This window comes from Tenrec ecaudatus, chromosome 12 (assembly GCF_050624435.1).
Source record: "Tenrec ecaudatus isolate mTenEca1 chromosome 12, mTenEca1.hap1, whole genome shotgun sequence".
Taxonomy (NCBI): Eukaryota; Metazoa; Chordata; class Mammalia; order Afrosoricida; family Tenrecidae; genus Tenrec; species Tenrec ecaudatus.
The window spans coordinates 110,436,941-110,454,506 of NC_134541.1; the positions used below are offsets into that span (position 1 = coordinate 110,436,941).

At 57.4% G+C, this 17,566-nt stretch overlaps 2 protein-coding genes across 5 annotated transcripts; both read left to right on the forward strand.

Annotated features, from left to right (window-relative positions):
• The first annotated feature begins 2,681 nt into the window (after nucleotides 1-2,681).
• RNPS1 (RNA binding protein with serine rich domain 1) lies at nucleotides 2,682-8,881 on the forward strand. Of its 4 annotated transcripts, none has more exons than XM_075564440.1 (8): nucleotides 2,718-2,833; nucleotides 5,228-5,418; nucleotides 5,748-5,903; nucleotides 6,240-6,431; nucleotides 6,528-6,630; nucleotides 6,985-7,138; nucleotides 8,161-8,302; nucleotides 8,629-8,881. In XM_075564440.1, exons 2-8 carry the CDS (start codon nucleotides 5,348-5,350, stop codon nucleotides 8,726-8,728), a joined length of 918 nt encoding a protein of 305 aa, XP_075420555.1. In that variant the 5' UTR covers nucleotides 2,718-2,833; nucleotides 5,228-5,347; the 3' UTR covers nucleotides 8,729-8,881. The 4 variants fall into 4 exon arrangements, with proteins under 4 accessions (XP_075420558.1, XP_075420555.1, XP_075420557.1 ...); XM_075564442.1 differs by having other exon boundaries at nucleotides 5,228-5,406; XM_075564441.1 differs by lacking the exon at nucleotides 2,718-2,833 and adding an exon at nucleotides 2,868-3,140.
• Nucleotides 8,882-10,405: 1,524 nt separating this feature from the next.
• On the forward strand, nucleotides 10,406-17,077 carry ECI1 (enoyl-CoA delta isomerase 1). Its single transcript, XM_075564444.1, has 7 exons — nucleotides 10,406-10,522; nucleotides 10,790-10,879; nucleotides 13,487-13,614; nucleotides 13,911-14,057; nucleotides 15,249-15,370; nucleotides 15,471-15,649; nucleotides 16,650-17,077. Exons 1-7 carry the CDS (start codon nucleotides 10,423-10,425, stop codon nucleotides 16,814-16,816), a joined length of 933 nt encoding a protein of 310 aa, XP_075420559.1. The 5' UTR covers nucleotides 10,406-10,422; the 3' UTR covers nucleotides 16,817-17,077.
• The last annotated feature ends 489 nt before the right edge of the window (nucleotides 17,078-17,566 follow it).

Genomic DNA, 17,566 nt, shown 5'->3' on the forward strand with positions numbered 1-17,566 from the left:
TACTGGTCCGGGAGGCGCCATTGTACAGCGATAATAAGTAAAGATCATAGTAAAGTTATAGAGAGCATGAAAGAAGTTAAGTATTGAAATAAATGGAGTCAGACACAATTCATGGTAGCATGCTCACCTCAGCCCCGCTTGGTGGTCCATGTGGAAGGAGAGAGAGATATTTAATGCTAGGCCAGGCTTTTTATATTCTCTGGGGACAGGCAAGCCCCCTAATTACAGGTGAGGAGAAACGTCACAGGAAGGGGTTGTGCTCTAGGTAATACAGTAAGGAGAGGGGGAGGATCTAGGGACATACATGCAATAGTAAGAGGAGGGATTGGGGGCATACATGTGACAAGATGGGCGGATCCGAGATACGGGATGGCAGCTTAACCTTGGAGGTCACGGATTGGGTTTGGCTCAACTGATAGAGAAGGTATTGGTAGGGTGTGAACGCTTGGTCACTGGCCTCAGGGAGAAATAGTTTATTGTCCCCAGCAGCAGGGAGGAGGCCTACCCTCTAGTCTGGTGACTAACTGCCCTCAGGGAGGATGTCTGTAAGCATCTGACCTCCCGCCAGTGATGGGGTTTTTTTTGGTGATGGTTTTTTACAGTTTCTCCTAACACGTCTCCTTCCTCAATTGAATACAACAAAAAATACAAGGTAGGGTGGAGACCACCTGTGCCCCTCAAGGGAGGTGACTTCAGTTCTCAAGAAGGCTGGGCCACACCTCAGCAGATGCCTCCCTGTGCAGTAGTTGGGGTGGGGCAATGAAGGGCAGGCTCCCCCAGCTAGGACCTGCCAGCCTTGAACCTGATTGACGTAAGGCCTTTTCTACCACTGCAGCCTCACAGATCCACACACTACTGCCTGCCTGGGTCACCAAGCCCAGCCTCCCCGCCTCAGCTGGTATGCCCCTTCGTTCCAGGAACCCTTTATACTGGCCTTGGCAGAAGATGACACCATGAAGGTCACCTGTCCCTGTGAACCCCACATCGAACCTAGCACTCACACCCAGGCTGCTACCTACCCTCCGTGGAGCGGCCTCATCTCCAGTGCCTTTGCCGTCTAACACCTGATACCACATGCCTGGAGATAGCATGATCAAGATGAACTTGACAACCTGTTCGGCATCCTACTGGCACTGTGTGTTAAGTGCTGGATTGCTCACTGTAAGGTTGCCAATTCAAACCCAGGTAGAAAGATTAAACGGGTAAAGATTTACAGCCTCAAAAACCCCACACAGGGTGTGAGTCAGAATCGACTCAATGGCACTGGATGGGCAACAATTTGAATGAGGACAGATGGGCCATGGCAGGGGAAGGAACCAATCACCAAACTGCCTGGAAAAAACTATACAGACCTTGTCCACACCATCCGCCTGTCTGTCCCAGGTCTGCATGCTTCACCTGGGACACTTTCCTGCCCTTCTCCACACCCCATTCAATCAGTGACCACGTATTCTTAGCTCGGATGTGTTCTTTGCTCTCTCTTCCTTGTCACTTGTCAGGGTAGCCCGTCCCTAACAAATCATAGGCCCGGTGGGCGCAATTGTGCAGTGCTAATATGTAAAGCTTACAGTCAAGTCATAGAGAAGAAAGGTAGGAGAGAGTAAAATGAAGGAGTCAGACACATTTCATGGTAGTAGCATGCTTACCTCAGCCCCACTTGGTGGTCTACCTGGGGATGTGGAAAGTGGAAATGGCAAGAGAGGGGGTGATTTATTTCTAACCATGGCTTATATATCTTTTGGGGGCGTGCAAGCCCTCTGATTACAGGTAAAGACATGTCACAGGAAGGGGTTGTGCTACAGGTATTACAGTAATGAGAGGGTGAAATCTAAGGGTATACATGCAATAGGAAGGGGAGGGATTGGGGGCACACATGTGACAAGATGGGTGGATCTAGATTCAGGATGGCAGCCTAACTTTGGATGTCACTGAGCAGGTCTGAGCTGTGCTAAGCTCTCCAGGGAAACAATCAGTATCCTATCAATGGGGTGTGAGCCCCACCTACAGTGAGTGGACCAGACAGCAGTCTGCTTGCTCCGGATGGCTGATGCCTGCAGGGAGAATAACTTGACAATCATTTACCATTCGTTGCAAGCAGTGTCCTAGGATTGACATATATTTGGTGGGGGGGGCGGGTAGGGACGAACTGGGGAACAGTCTTTATATCCCACAGCCACTACCCTGCGCGGACAAGGCTGCCGAGCCCACCGAATGACCAGGAGCAGAAAGGGGCCAGGTTGGCTCCCACAGCCCCCTACCCTCCGGGTGCTGCCTGGCTCCCTTCTCCCATCTGCTCCGCTCTCTTCCTCTAGCCCGAGGCGCCTCCGAGTCTCGGCGGGCACCTCGAAGAACCACCCTGGTTCCGGTTCGCTCCCCGCCCCCCCCCTCCCGCCTCCGGCGTCGCGGAGCCCGGCAGGTCCCTCTCCGCTCCGGAAGCGCCCGCCCTGGGGCGCAAGCGCACGGAGGGGGGTGACGGCTGCCTTCGCCCCTCCCGCGCTGGCTTCCAGTGGACCCGGCGGCAGGTCTGGCGCTCCGCGTCCCAGCGAACCTCCCGGCGGCCCGCCTCTGACGGCGCGCGCAGAAGCCCGTCCGGGAAAACGCAGGAGGAACGTCCAAGGGAAAGCAAACTGACTAACCCACTCACGCCGCGCTCCCGTTTCCCACACGGCTGGACCCTTTGACACGCCCCCTGCCCGCGCTCATTGGCTGCGGCCCTCGTGCGTCATCGCGGCGCGCCGAGCGGGGATGCCTTCCCGCTCCTTAACCCTGACGTCATTCGGGCGCCAGCCTCGGCGGCTGAGAGAGCGGGAGCTGGTGGCGTCGGCGGGAAGATGTAAGTTGGCGGAATCCGACCCCATCCGAGTTTCGCGGGCCGCCTGCCAGGCCTAGCGGGGCGCATCGTGGAGCCAGGCCCCTCCTCAGCGCCCGAGGGTGGCCGCAGCCTGCGGCGCGGGTTCTGGAGAGTGTGGGCCGGGGCGAGCCAAGTGGGAGGTGCCGGGGCCGCGGCCCGGAAGTGGTCGTGGCCGCGGCGGGCCGAAGGACCACGGCTGACGGAAGGACTGCGGGGCTCCAACCCGAGCACAGCCGCCGCTCGCGGGCCCTGCCCTGGGAGAGCTTTCAGCCCAGGGCCGACGGGGGTTGTGAGTGGATGGTGTCGGGGGGCGGCGAGGCCGGGGCGGGGGTCCGAGGGAGTGGAGCGGCTTTGTGGGCGGTCCTGGAAGGGCCGGACGAGCCTCCCTCGGGGCCATTTATCCACAGTCCTCGGGGTGGGGGTGGGGGTGGGGCCTGCCCGGCGGAGAGGCGTGGGACGCACCTCGAACGTGTCTGGCAGGAGTTGTGCCTAAAATGAGAAATACGGGGAGAGGTGCTCTGGAGCTGGCCCCTGCATCGTTTCTCCCCCTACTGAACTAATTCTTGTCTCCTCTCTCGGGCTGTTGGACACACCTTTCGGAGGATGAGGAAGGTGCCCGCGGCCCTGGCCTGTCACCTGAGCTTGTGTGAACAGAGAATCTCCACCTTTGCTCTCTTACGCGCGGCCACACCGGCAAAGCCTGCGGAGGGTGCCCTCAGTGGGTCTTGATTCTTAGGCGAGCTGAAGAATCACGGGGCGCAGGGCTGGTGTGTGTAACCGGTCTGAATCGGAATGTTTTAAGGACAAAGGCAGACGCCATATGAAAGAACTTACTGTACTTTGTTCTGATGAATGCTTGGAGCCGTACTGCAACGTTGCACCTTTTTTGGGGGTAACTGCAGTACCGAACCGTATGCCTCTCGCTGGCTCCTTTTTCACTCCTGGAAAGGTGGTTTCTCGAGGTGTCTGCATGCATCCTAGGTGGGCCCTTATCGTTTCTTCCACCCAGCCCTGTGTGTTGGGACCTTGATGTGATCATTGAGCAGAAAAGATGTGAGGCTTGGGGAGCAAGATTGTGTCCAGGACGTAGCTTCCTTTTCCCCTTAGAATAGTGCACGGTTATTGAGGAGCCATGGTTGAGCACTGGGCTTAGCTTGGCAGTTTGGGCCCACCAGCCACTCCGAAGAAGTGTCCCTTTGAAGGTGACAGCCTAGAACACCCTGGGGAGGGGGCAGTGCTCTTCAGTTCTTAGAAGGTCTCTGAGCATTGAATTCAGTCCATAATTACTGAACTTGAACTACTTAGGCAAGGGCTCCTTGGGTCCTTAGGGTTCTCTGAGCTGGGTGCTGTGATTGTAAAATGAGATATTAAGGCTCAGAACTGAGGCGTGACTTGCCTCAGATCATAACAAAGCCAAGCAGGCTGACTCCCACAGTACTAACACCCCCCACCACCCCCGTGCATTGTTCAGTCTTCTCCATTGACTCCAAAGCCCAGCACTTTCCAAGGCTGGAGTCCTTGTGCTCCCAGCTTCCCCAGGAGGGCGCTCAGGGGTCCATATTGCTTAGCAGAGATGGGACTGGCATTCTGACTTCTCTGCTAACCATCCCTGAAGCTGCAACACCTGGGCAGGGGCCTTTGGCTCCTCAGCAGGGGTTTTCTGAGCGTGGCTTGTGGTGCCTGTGATTGGTGCTGGTGCTGCTGTTTCTAACCTCCCTGACCATTTCAGAATGTTTCCAGCGTGCAGGTACACCAAGTTAGTTGCACAGTGGATACCCACATCAGCACCCGCTAGGAGTACAGTTAAGATTGTTCTGGCTGTATGCATTTCAAAGTAGATTGCACACTTGGATTCATTTTTCCCTAACTCCACATGTGTATTAGCTGAAAGTGACTAATGCTTAACTACCATTGTACTACCCTTTTAAAGTGTATTTTTATGTTCCTAGTGAGACGGTTTATCGATTTGTGTTTGGGTGTTCGATGTTCTGAAGCCACTGCCAGTCACTTTTGAAATACATTTTGCTTCCTATCGTCACCTGCCATCCCCAAAGAAACGGCAGCCCTGAAAGGAGATCTGGTCCTCTGAGGGCAGCTGCCCTCCTGACTCTGCAGGCCGATGAGCTGCGAATGGCCTTTGTAAGGGCCTGCCAAGGCTCATCAGACAGATGAGTGGGAAGGTGGCATGGGGCCGCCCATAATGTGACCCTGACGGTAGCCACCTCTGTTTCCTTAAGACTGGCGGGTGGAGACACATCTGGAGAGGGTGGTGGCAACCCCGGGTCTCCCTGCTGCCGGGAGCCCAACTGTTGGCTGCAAAGTAGACGTGCAGCCACACCAACCCACTCACTCTCCACTCTTTTATCTCGTTATTAGGCTGCACATTGGCGTAAATTGCCATCGATTAGGTATCGGTTATCAGACCCAAGTTAGAAGTGAGAGTTCAGATAAGTGAGGCCGCCGTTGCCGCCTTGACCACCTCAGAAGGAGGGGAGAATGGATTTATCGGGAGTGAAAAAGAAGAGCTTGCTAGGAGTCAAAGAAAATAATAAAAGGTCCAGCACTAGGTAACCTCCGCGGCTTTCCCGTGTGCCCCGGGGGTGCACTGCAGGGGACCTACGGATGGGACAATGGCATGTGCATGCCCTCCGCCACGGGCCACCCTGCTCTGGGGGTGCACTTGCTGGGGCTCTGAGGATGGGGACAATGGCATGTGCGTGCTCTCTGCCATGGGGGGCACTGCTGGGGATGGGGACGGTGGCATGTGCGTGCCTTCTGCCACAGGCCACCCTGCTCTGGGGGTGCCCGGGAGCTCTCAGACCCCTCTGTCGGGTTGTGTTGTCACTGGATTTGGTCCAAGGGGTGTGCCTCCTCACAGTCCCCCCTCACCACCCAGGGCTCCTTCTCCAACCAAGCGCAAGGATCGCTCTGATGAGAAGTCTAAGGACCGCTCAAAAGACAAGGGGGCCACCAAGGAGTCAAGCGAGAAGGACCGTGGCAGAGACAAGACTCGAAAGAGGCGCAGCGCATCCAGTGGTAGCAGCAGTACCAGGTGGGACTGGCCTCCGAGGGTGGCCTGCAGGCTGTGGTCTGGCCGAGGTCGTGTCTGGGCATTTGGTCCTTTGTGGGTAGGGAGTGTTTTCTCTGAACGTCGTCATGATCGGCTTGTGCCAGTCTAGAGCGTGCCTTTTGTCCTCCTGGAGTCCTGCCCGAGTCCATCTGCTGCTGCAGCCCATCCTGATCTGAGCTGGTAGCCTCTGGTGCCTCCGCTCTGCCACTTCTGGGCAGGAACAAAAGGCTCCTCTGTCCTGGAGAGCAGCTGGCCTTTCTATCCTGGGAAATGGGCTTGGAGGAGGAGGGAGGGTCCGTGACGCCCCCCTGCCCCCAGGTCTCGGTCCAGCTCCACCTCCAGCTCGGGCTCCACGTCCAGCAGCGGCTCCAGCAGCGGCTCCAGTTCATCCTCGGCATCCAGCCGCTCGGGCAGCTCCAGTACCTCACGCAGCTCCAGTTCCAGCAGCTCCTCGGGCTCCCCAAGCCCTTCTAGGCGTCGGCACGACAATAGGCGGCGCTCCCGATCAAAGTAAGCCCCCGACCACTCACACCCCTGCTGGAAAGAGGGGGTCTGGCCCACTGTCAAAGAACACAGAGTCATTGTCTTGGCTTCTCTCCCCACCAGATCCAAGCCACCCAAGCGAGATGAGAAGGAGCGGAAGAGGCGGAGCCCTTCCCCCAAGCCCACCAAGGTTCACATTGGGAGGCTCACCAGGAACGTGACCAAGGTAAGGCAGCCTGTCCCCAGTGGCCGGCTGGGGTCATCCAGCCCAGTGCCCTGGTACAGGGCTTTCAAGCTTGGCCATCCTGTCAAGTGGCCAGTGGGTTTGACCACTGACCTTGAGTTGAGGTTAGCAATTAGAGGATTACTCAAGAGCACCATCAAAATCCAAACCAAACTCACTGCTGTCCGACTGAGCAGTTCACCTCTTTTACCTGCCAGAGTGACTGGTGGGTGTGAAACCCCAGTCTTGTGATTAAGCAGCCTGACAAGCACCACCAGCGCTCCCTAAGTGAATGCTGGCCCCTCCCTTTGTGGCACTGGGCTGCAGTGACTTGAGTCGTGACCCCTGTCCCTCCAGGATCACATCATGGAAATCTTCTCCACCTATGGGAAGATTAAGATGATCGACATGCCTGTGGAAAGGATGCATCCCCACCTGTCCAAAGGCTACGCTTATGTGGAGTTTGAGAACCCTGACGAGGCTGAGAAGGCACTAAAACACATGGACGGAGGTGAGTGCCCGCCAGCCCCTGGGGTGCCCGGTGCTGCAGAGGCCCCTGTGTCACTTTGCAGCCTGACATCTCCCCAGAACACTCTCCCCCGCCTTCTGAGTCTTGGTGGGTGAGTGTTACTCAACACATGTTTTACGGAACGTTAATCATTGGGGGCGGGGAGTTGTCACCTATAAAAATATGTTAGCATTTTAAGGACTTTTCCATCTGGGATGAACTCGACAATGGCATGTGACTTTGAAACACGCTCTGAGGAATGTGGGGGTCCCCAGGTTTGACTCTCCACAGGAACCTCCCTGTCATCTTCTCAGAGGTGCCCTGCAGTTTACAAACAGGCTGACACTCTGCGGGCTATTTTGCGCATTGACCAGTGTACTGAGGCGTCTCCTCCCCTGAGAAGTCCCCTATGGGGACAATCCACAGCTGCTGCTGTTGGTGGAAGTGGCTCACAGCTTTCGAAAGCACGTGGATGGTTTGGGAGAGACCCGTTGTCAGGTTGTGTTGGCATCTCTTTAAAGAGAAAACAAACCGTTTGTTGTGGAATTGCCTTTGTGCCTTGATTGTGTGGTCGTTGAGATGTTTTTTTGGACACACAAGCCAGGTCCTGGGCCATGGGGCGCTGGCTGCTGTCCTTTGGGAGTCCTCCCACAACAGCCCTGTTGGTCAGGTAGTATGTATCTGTGCAGTTGCTAAAACTTCAGGACATGAGGGGCTCCCACAGTGAGACCGAAAGGATAGGTGGGGTTGTGTGTGCTGGATGCATGCGTGCCCCCTCATGCCCCTAATTCTGCTCTGTCCTGCTGCCAGGTGACAGATAGATGGCTTCATCTGTGTTGTCTTTGGCAGTGAGCCACCTGAGTCTGTTTCTAAGTCCAGCCTGTGCTGTGGGTTGTGAACCACAGCACCCTGGGGCAATTGCCTTGGTGGGTTGAGGGCTGGGCCTGGGCTTGGTGGGTGTCGCTGGCTGCCTGCTTAATCCCTGGCAGGTGGGCTTATTTTACAACTTGGTCCTTTCTCCTCAGGTCAGATCGATGGCCAGGAGATCACAGCCACTGCTGTGCTGGCGCCGTGGCCCAGGCCGCCCCCCCGGCGCTTCAGCCCTCCCAGGAGGATGCTGCCACCACCCCCCATGTGGCGCAGGTCCCCCCCAAGGATGAGACGGCGGTAAGTAGAGTTCAGAGTCTCCAGGGGGCAGCAGAACAATGGAAGTGTGCTGGGGACTTGGAGGAAACCTCTGGGGCGGGGGGCAATTGTCAGAGAGGAGCCCCTAGGATGCTCTTTGATCTCCTTTCCCTGCTCAGCCCTTCTCCCTTCCCACCTGGGACCGGGTGGGACCTCACAACTGGCCTTTGCTTGCTCCTGGTCTGAAGGGCCCCTCCATCACTTCTTCCAATGTCAGTGATCAGAAATGCCTTGGACGTACTCTGAAGGGGGTTGGCCTACACTGGGTCTGTAGTGCTAATGGTCTGCGACTGGCCCTCTGGCTGCAGGTCCCGCTCTCCGAGACGCAGGTCACCAGTGCGCCGACGTTCCCGGTCCCCAGGCCGCCGCCGCCACCGGAGTCGCTCCAGCTCCAACTCCTCGCGATAGAGCTGTGCTGCAGAAGCCCCCAGCCCCTAACTTATGTCCCGTCCACGCATGTTCTGTCTCTTTCCTGGCTGGAGGAGGGTGGATGGATGGGACTCGGGGCCTGGGGGCCAGCTTCTAGGGTCGTGCCTGCATCCTGGCTGCAGGCATGCTAGTCTCTGGGGTTGGGCCTGTGAAGGCGCCTCCTGGGGTCCCAGTTCCTGAGAGTTGGTCTGCAGCCAGCAGGGAGGATGTGGTCTTCTAAAAAGGGGGACATTTGTGTGGTTCTATGGGGCTAATTCCCGAATCCATCCATCACCCAGACACCTTGACCACAAAGGCCAACATTGGCAGTGGGGTCTCCCCTCTGAGACTGGTGAGCAAGCTGTGAGCCAGCACCATGGGATGCTGGAGCCACCCCAGCCTGTTGCCTGTCACCTGGCTTGTTGTACAGTCTGGACTTTAAACATTTCTGTTTGCATTTTTGTAACTTTGTAGCGTTTAGGTTGTGTTTGTACCTGTTGTGTAGAATGGAAGGACTGTATTGAATAAACATAGGATTAGAATGCCGTTTGCCTCATTCCTCCAGCACCCAGTGTTAACCCAGCATTGGGTCCTTGCCCTGAAGAAAAGGGGTGTGTGTTACACGTATATGCAGGAGGGCTACGCAGAGAACATGTAATGAGCATCTCCACAGCCCTAGAGCAGGGGTCCTCAAAACAACCGCCTGCGGGTTACATGTGGCCTGCTGAGGACATTTATCCGGCCTGCTGATTTTTTTTGCCCCATTTGTTTTTTTCAAAATAAGTTATGTGCAGTGTGCATAGGAATCTTCTCATAGTTTTGTTTTTTTTTTAACTATAGTCAGTCCAGTCCTCCAATGGGTCTAAGGGATAGTGAACTGGCCCCCTGTTTAAAAAGTTTGAGGAACCCCTGCTCTAGAGGAACAGGCCCTGGGACTGTGAAACAATCTTGATGGGCAGATTCAGCCATACGGTGTTGGAGCCTTTGGTCAGCAGCCCTGCAAACCTGCTGTGCGCCAGGCCTCCCTGGGAAGAACAGTTGTGTGCATGATCCTGGCATCCACCGTATTCCCTAGTAGCAATAAGAACAGTGTCCCTGGAGGCCAGTCAACCTACAGGACTAAGTGGATGGCTGGTGCCAAACCACTTGGCCTCGGTTCTGGTGGCACTTGCAGAAGTTCATGGCCAGGACACTGAGGTGTGCCACCAGGACGCCCTCCTTGTGCGTGCGCGAGGCTGACGGGCCCTGCCCTTCCAGCCCAGGAGCCCAGGACAGTGCTTGCTGCCCCTACATGCTGCCCCTGGAGATGGCTCCCTCGAGACCTGGGCCTACCAGGCAGGAACGGGATCCGTGTCCCCTGCCCGAAACAGGGCTTCTAACCAGGGCCGTGCCACCGGTCCTGGGATGTGGGGGCAACTAAGATGGAAACCTCTCCCAGCCCCTCGCTGTGAGGTCTGCGCCCAGTGGGCTGGCAGCAGCGGGTTGTAGACAAGCTGACCGCGGACCCCAGTTGTAAAGGACGTTGGCCGGACACCCCCGGCGGAACTCCATCCCGGCCCCGGTTGGGGAGGGGGCGGGGTCCGGCCCGCGGAACTCCATCCTGGCTAGGTCCGGGTTGGGGAGGGGGCGGGCCCGGGAGCGAGGGCATGCGGGGGCGGGGCCCGGGGGAGGGGGCGGGGCCCGGGAGCGAGGGCATGGGGGCGGGGCCCGGCCAGCAGCAGACGGAGCCGCCGCCTGACCCTGACGGCCTGGCCAAGATGGCGCTGGCGTCGCGAGCGCGCGCTCTGCTCCCGGGTGTGTGGTCGCGGGGTGCGGACGGGACAGCGGGTCGTGGTGGCAGTTAGCGGGGAGCGGAGGGATGAGGGGCACGGAGGATCCGGGGGCGGGGGACAGGGGGTCCCGGGCGGGGGGTTCGAGTACACCAGGGTGGACACGGAGACTGAGGCCAGCAGGCGGGGTCTAGCAAGCCCGCAGGCCCCGGGGACCGAGGCAGTGGACGGCGTCTGGGTGGCCGCGGGCGAATGGTCGGTGCTGGGGATAACGGGCCGCGTCCGGCCGCAGGGGCCCGGTCCTGGGGTGCCGTCCTGGCCAGAGCGACCACGCAGCGCGCCATGAGCCACCGGGTGGTGGTGGAGACGGACGCGGCGGCAGGTAAGGGGCCGGGGCTAGTTTGGGGCCTGGGCGGAAGTCCCTTGAGGGCGGGTGGCCGTGGAGTCCGTTCTTGGCAGAACTGGCGCTTCCCTGCACTGTGGCTGGTTTCTTCCCCGCAGCTTTCTGCTAGGAAGGCGAGTTACTTGAAAATAGCAAATAACTGGATTTATTTGGAAGTAAACTGTTCCCCAGCTTTCTTGCAGCCGCCTGGCACAGACCCTGAGGTGTCTGATCCCGATCCCAGGGTGGGGCACCCCCACCCCCATTCTGACCCAGTGCCTCCTCAGAACATACCTTCAAACAGGCTGTTGGCTTAGAATTAGACTGGAAGAGTAACCACATCCCCAGTGGGGAGAACCCCAGCCTTGAGGGCACCTTGGGGTCTGCCCAGGCTCCCAGCCCACCACCCCCACAGTCTGCTCCCCGCCCCGCTTTGTCCCACCCTGTCCCAGATGAAGGTGATATTTGCCACGAAGCCCACTCCTGAAGACTCCATGACCAGCGGAGCACGATGTCTCTGGGGGTCCCAAGCCATGTGGACACTGGATGCCTTCGGGATCCATAGGGCTTTCGTTGACAGCTTTTCTTCCTAGTCTGCCTTGGTCTGGAAGCTCCACTGAAACCTGCCTGCCAGGGGTGACCCTGTTGGAGCTTGACCCGAGGAGGGCCCAGGGGGTGCAGGTGGTGGCAGAGCGACCAGCACCTCACGACAGCAAACAACATGGGCTTAGTGCAGCAGAGTCGAGTTTGGAATCAGAAAGCTTGTCCCTTGCATAGAAACAAAACAAGCCCGTGAGGTGAGGCCAGTGCCAGCTAGTGGTGAGGACCCCTTGTCCCCAAGTACAACGGTGACCCTGAGCAAAGCCCCAACTTGTGCATTGAAAATACTGCCTAAGAACCAGTTCAGACCACCTGCAGAGAGTGCTGGGTTAGACTGAATTTGCTCACCTCTGGTGTGTCCACATTCCTTTAATCTGATTCGTGTCTACCCTTGGCCTGACTGACCTTTCCCCCAGTAATTACCAGGCTCTGTGCCCTGTGCTAGAATAATAAAGAGAAAAAAACACACACCACCCTCAAGTGGATTCTGACTTAATAACCTTATAGGATCAAGAACTGCCCTATAGCCAGGGGTCCTCAGACTTTTTAAACAGGGGGCCAGTTCACTGTCTCTCAGACCTGTTGGAGGGCCGGACTATAGTTTAAAAAAAAAAAAGCTATGAACAAATTCCCATGTGCACTGCACTTATCTTATTTTGAAGTAAAAAACAAAACGGGGCAAAAACACCCAGTGGGCCTGATAAATGTCCTCGATGGGCCACATGTGGCCCGTGGGCCGTAGTTTGAGGACCCCTGTATAGACTAAACTTTTTATGGGAGCAGCCAGCATCATCTTTTTTCCCTCAGAGCGGCCAGTGGTTTCGAACTTCCAGCCTTGTAGTTAATGGACAGATGCTTAACCCCGCTGCCCTACCAGGGACTTCATGATAAAGTAGTTTGCCCACCTAACCGGGGTCTGTGTCTCTCTGAACCAAGCCCGGGGCAAGGGGGTGGTGTCTCATCTCTGGAAGTTTTGAATTCTAGGTCCTTTCGTGCAGACAGCTATGTATATTACATCCAACAGTGGGCATTGTGAACTAGCCAATTAGCAAAGGCCTCCTCCCCCAAAAGTCAAGGGTTCTGGAAGAATCCACTGGCTCACTAGATTCCAACCTTAGTCCTGGCATAGCCAATTGGCATTGACCTTACAGAGCTCTCCAAGGTCACCAGGGAAATGCTCCTTGGCCTCCTGATGGTCTTTCTAAAGCCCTTGTGATACATGGCCAGCACAGGTCACCCCAGCCAGCAGCTGCTGGCCATGCAAGCTAGCTGGGCCTTGGCATCCCTAGTGCCTGGCCCTCTGCCAGCCACATGCTGTGCCCTCTGCTACTGCTGGCAGATAGAGTGCCCTGAGGCACTTACCCCAACATCTATCTCCCATGTTTGTTTTGTTTTTTACCCCATGTTTGTTTGTTTTTTTTTCAGCAATTCTCACCCTGTAATTGACTGATTGTAGTTGGGTGGAATTTTATGGCAAGTCCAGTTTCCCATTCAGGAGCTTAGGCACGGCTTGTCCTTCCAGCTTTCTTCTGGGTCACTTCCTGCCTTCTGAGCTCCAAGGGTTGGTGGTTCTAAGGCATACCTACCTACCTCCCTGGTGGCCTGCTAAGGTCAAAGTCGGCAGTTCCAAACCAGTTGCTCCGAGGGGGAAAGGTGAAGCCTTCTACTTACTCCCGTCAAAAAGTACAGTCTTGGAAATGCACAGGGGGACTCGGGGCCACAGTGAGTCAGCATTGGGTTGGCTCAAAGTCGAGCCTCCAGAGGGCGTCCTCGTCCCGCGCCCCCACCCCACCCCCCACCAGGATGTCTGAGACCAGGGTCTCAGGGTTCCATCAGCCTCTAGCTGCTGACCAGGAAGGCTAGGCTCGAATTGTTCGCTTGAAAATAGTGATTGTGATGTTGTATGACTGTCACATCCCCCTTGGAAAAGCGAAGCAGCATTGCAGCCTGGGGAGGGGGAGGGGCTGTCCCATGACTGGGAGGGACCTGACCCTCCTCTACGGCTAGGGGTGGCCGTGATGAAGCTCAGGAACCCCCCAGTGAACAGCCTCAGCCTGGAGATGGTGACGGAGCTGGTCATCAACCTGGAGAAGCTGGAGAACGACAGGACCGTCCGAGGCCTCATCGTCACCTCGGTGCGCCCGCCCTCCCCCACCACCCCGCCCCTCCCTCCAGGCCTGCCTCCTGCACTGCAAGGGCTGGTCAGGGGGACCTCCAGACCCCCTCAAGTTCCGCACATACCATTGGTCACAGTGCCACAATGTGAGTGAGGGGCTAATTTCCCATCCTAGTTCAGCCTCTGCCCCTTTTGGGGGTCCCTGCCAGGACAGGGTCTTCCACAGGCCGTACCTTCCTGCCCGCCCCTCCTCTGGGCCATGCTGCCCGCTGGTGCAGCTCCTGCACCTGGCCCAGCGCCCTCCTCCCCCACCAGGAGAGTCCCGGGGTCTTCTCCAGTGGCCTGAATCTGCTGGATATGTACGGGCGGAACCCGGCCCACTACGCCGAGTACTGGAAAGCCGTGCAGGAGCTGTGGCTGCGGCTGTACCAGTGCCCCATGGTGACGGTGGCCACCATCAATGTGAGTGTCCAGGGAGCCCTCCACACAGCCCAGCATGGGGAGGCCGGAGGGTCCACCAGCTAGCTCTCTGCAGGGTAGCGGTGAGGTGGTCCACCTCTGCCGCCATCCCCCGGGGTGGTGGGGGTGGAAACCCAGGGTCTTGAGGGTGACCAGTGGCAAGGACAACTCCAGAGGTTACAGTACATCTGGGGGAGGGGAAGGACTGTCAGGAGTTAGAGACCAGGGGGGCGTGTGAACCAAGACACAGGACTGCTGGCACCAGCCTCCGGCCGCAGCCTGGAAGAGCAGGTACCAGATATGGGGACATGGGGCGAGCTTGGGGTTCCAGGGCCTCCAGGAGGCTGCCTGCTGTGTGGGGCGGGACATGAAACACTCCCACAGAAAGCTAGGGTTCTTCCCTCGGTCGCTAGTGGGGCTTGAACGGGGGGCAGGGGGGGGGAGGTGGACTGTACCACACAGTTACCCTCTCACGGTTTCGGAGACTACGAGTCCGCTCTGTGGGCCCTTCATTGTTTGTGGACTTGATGTTCCCCAGTGCCCTGACATCAGTCTTGCCCTGGACCTAGGAGGCTTCCACATAGGGACCCTGGCTCCAAATGACACACACTGCTCCCAGCTCTTCCTGGGAGATGGTCGGGGCCCTCGGTCGGTCCCTCTGCTTGATTCCTCTTCCTCTTGTAAAGCAAAGAGGACGCAGGGGGCGAGGGGAGGGGCGGGGAGGGTTGATAGGATTGATCGTTGTACCACCCCAGCCGATGGACTAAACCTCAGGGCTATATGAGAAGGGAAGGGATATATTGGAATGAGTAAGATATGTCAATGAAAATATTACATAATAAATAGTCAGTTTTTTAAGTTGATGCAGCCACACCCCAGGGAAGTGCCCTGAAGGTGCTGTGTCCCCACCCTATGCCCATTACCACTGGTCCTGGGAGTGGGCACATCACTGCCAGGTGACCTCATTACCTAGCCAACGGCCCACAGTGGGTCCTGGTTGGTCCTGCCACATCGATGCTTGTCTGTAAGGCACACCATTCAGTGTGGGACAGGGTCCCAAGCAGCACCGTCATCCAGCCCTGCAGTGGGCAGCTCCCAGCTTCAGAAGGAGTGTGTGACCCTGCAGGGGTCACTGCCCCTGCAGCCAGCCAGTCAGGCGTGGCCACCCCTGAGCCTGGTGGTCTCGCCCTGCAGGGAGCCTGCCCTGCCGGAGGCTGCTTAATCTCCATGACCTGTGACTACCGCATTATGGCTGACAACTCCAAGTACACCATTGGGCTGAATGAGACTCAGCTGGGCATTGTCGCTCCCTTCTGGTAAGGAGGTCCTGGGTACCAGGGCCACAAGCTTGTTCTTGGGCCACCAGCCCCTCTCTGCCGGGGAGGGACCCCACCACCAGCAGTGTCTGTCTTCCAGGTTTAAGGACACATTGGTGAACACCATCGGGCACCGAGCCTCGGAGATGTCCCTGCAGTTGGGGCTGCTCTACCCACCTGCCGAGGCCCTCCGAGTGGGCGTCGTGGACATGGTGGTTCCTGAGGACCAGGTGCACAGCACTGCCCTGTCAGTTATGGCCCAGTGGCTGGCCATCCCAGGTGAGTCTGGAATGGGAGACGGGGCCCCCGCCCCAACCAGATCAAACTCTGCCATCACATCAGTTCCAACCCTGTGGCAACACCACAGGATGAGGCAGAGAGAACTGCCCCCAAGGGTGCAGAAAGCCTCTTCTTTCTCCCACAGAGCAGCTGGGGGTTTCAAACTGCCGCCCTTGTGGTTAGCAGCCCAACATGTAACCACTACACCACCAGGGCATCCCAGGAAACACGGACACTGAAATGTGCATCTTATATAATAGTCACCACACGTGACAAAAGCATATGCTTCTGTCTACCCCTGCCCCTCACACACACACACACACACACCCATTTAAAAAGAAAAAAGCCTTGGCAAGCCAAAGAAAGGCAGGCATCAAGCCGGCTTACCTGTCCCAGGTATAGACAGACATGCAGCAACAGACACCAAACAACTACTACTCTGTATACCACCCCATGGAAGCATGTGACGGGAATATTCTAGATGGTATGTTTCTTGAAATCCACCACTGTTGATTCGATTCAGTGCGGGTGACCCTCCAGGACAGGGTGGAACTGCTCTGTAGTCTGCAGAGCTGTCCATTTCAGCGGCAGACAGTGCTTCTCTCTACCATAGAGTAGCTGGCGGCCTGCAGCTTATCTCTCTGTGCCACCAGGCTCTTTGCTAGACCAAATGGCTCACACAATAGGCTGGCAGAGCCCTCTGTCTCGGAGAGGAGTAGCTGGTCTGGGCGGCCAGGGCTCCTTGAGTTTTAGGTGCACCCCTGGAGGCCAGAGGGTCCCTAGTGATGCAGGGTTTACACCCAAGGTCAGCAGTTTGAAACTCCCACGGGAGAAAGCCAAGGCGCTCTGCTCCCGTAGAGCATTTCCATCTCAGAAACCCACAGGGGCAGCTCTCCCCGCTCTGTAGGCTCTCCATGCGTCAGAATTGACTCAAGGGCAGTGGGTTGGGTTCGGTTTCCCTGGAGGAGGGCTTTCATGGGCCCCCGCTCGCCATCCACAGACCACGCCCGGCAGCTGACTAAGGCCATGCTACGGAAGCCAACGGTGGACAACCTGGTGAGGCAGCGGGATGCAGACATCCAGCAGTTCGTCAGCTTCATCTCGAGAGACTCCATTCAGAAAGGCCTGCAGATGTACCTGCAGATGCTGAAGCAGAAGAAGGCCTGAGGGGCCGCCTCCCCCTCGGGCAGCCCTCGTCCGGCCAGGGGCTCCATGCAGTCTGCCGGTCTCCTTCCCGGAAGGCTGTACTGGGGCCCTACCCCCTGTCCCCACATGTGCCTTGTCTGCCTGGCAGGGCAGTAAAATGTGACACCCAGACAGGGCTTTGATGCCCCAACCTGGGAATCATGAGGGGGCAGTGGGACCCAGAATATGCCCCGCCCCCCAAAGTAAAATTGTGAATAAAGTTCTCAGGCACCTTCCCCAGCATTGGAGCTGCCTGCTTTCTGGGGTCGGGGGAAGCTCTTGGTCAGCACGTGTGTGTGCAGGGGCCGCAGGGAGTAAAGGAGCAGTGGCGACAGGAGTGGGGTGTCTGTCCAGGAGATGGCTCTTGGCCCCAGGTGTGGGGATGGAAAGACTTTGTCCGTGCCTTGAAGCATGTTTTACCTCCCTTAACCCCTCACTGTCTGCCTCAAACTCAGTTCTGGACTCCTCCCCCCCCCCCCAACACACACACACTCTCCCCCCGTGTCTTCCACTCTCCATGCTGAATTGCCGGTGACCCACAAGGGCTCAGAGCCACCCACTGTGCCTGGCCAGCCCAGACCCTGGGAATTAGCATCACGGGACCAGAGTGCAACCCTTGGGCTGGGCTGGGCTGGGAGGGACGTCTGGCTCCTCAGCCCTGCAAATACCACTGTGGAGTCAATCCTGAGTCACGGCCACCCCACAGGACAGGAGAGCTGTCCCTGTCCCAGA

Coding starts and splice junctions, on each gene's coding strand:
- RNPS1 (XM_075564440.1), top strand. CDS start 5,348: ATGGATTTATCGGGAGTGAAAAAGAAGAGCTTGCTAGGAGTCAAAGAA. Junction 5,904..6,239: donor AGTGGTAGCAGCAGTACCAG/GTGGGACTGGCC, acceptor CCCTGCCCCCAG/GTCTCGGTCCAGCTCCACCT. Junction 7,139..8,160: donor ACTAAAACACATGGACGGAG/GTGAGTGCCCGC, acceptor CTTTCTCCTCAG/GTCAGATCGATGGCCAGGAG.
- ECI1 (XM_075564444.1), top strand. CDS start 10,423: ATGGGGGCGGGGCCCGGCCAGCAGCAGACGGAGCCGCCGCCTGACCCT. Junction 10,523..10,789: donor AGCGCGCGCTCTGCTCCCGG/GTGTGTGGTCGC, acceptor GTCCGGCCGCAG/GGGCCCGGTCCTGGGGTGCC. Junction 10,880..13,486: donor GGAGACGGACGCGGCGGCAG/GTAAGGGGCCGG, acceptor CTCTACGGCTAG/GGGTGGCCGTGATGAAGCTC.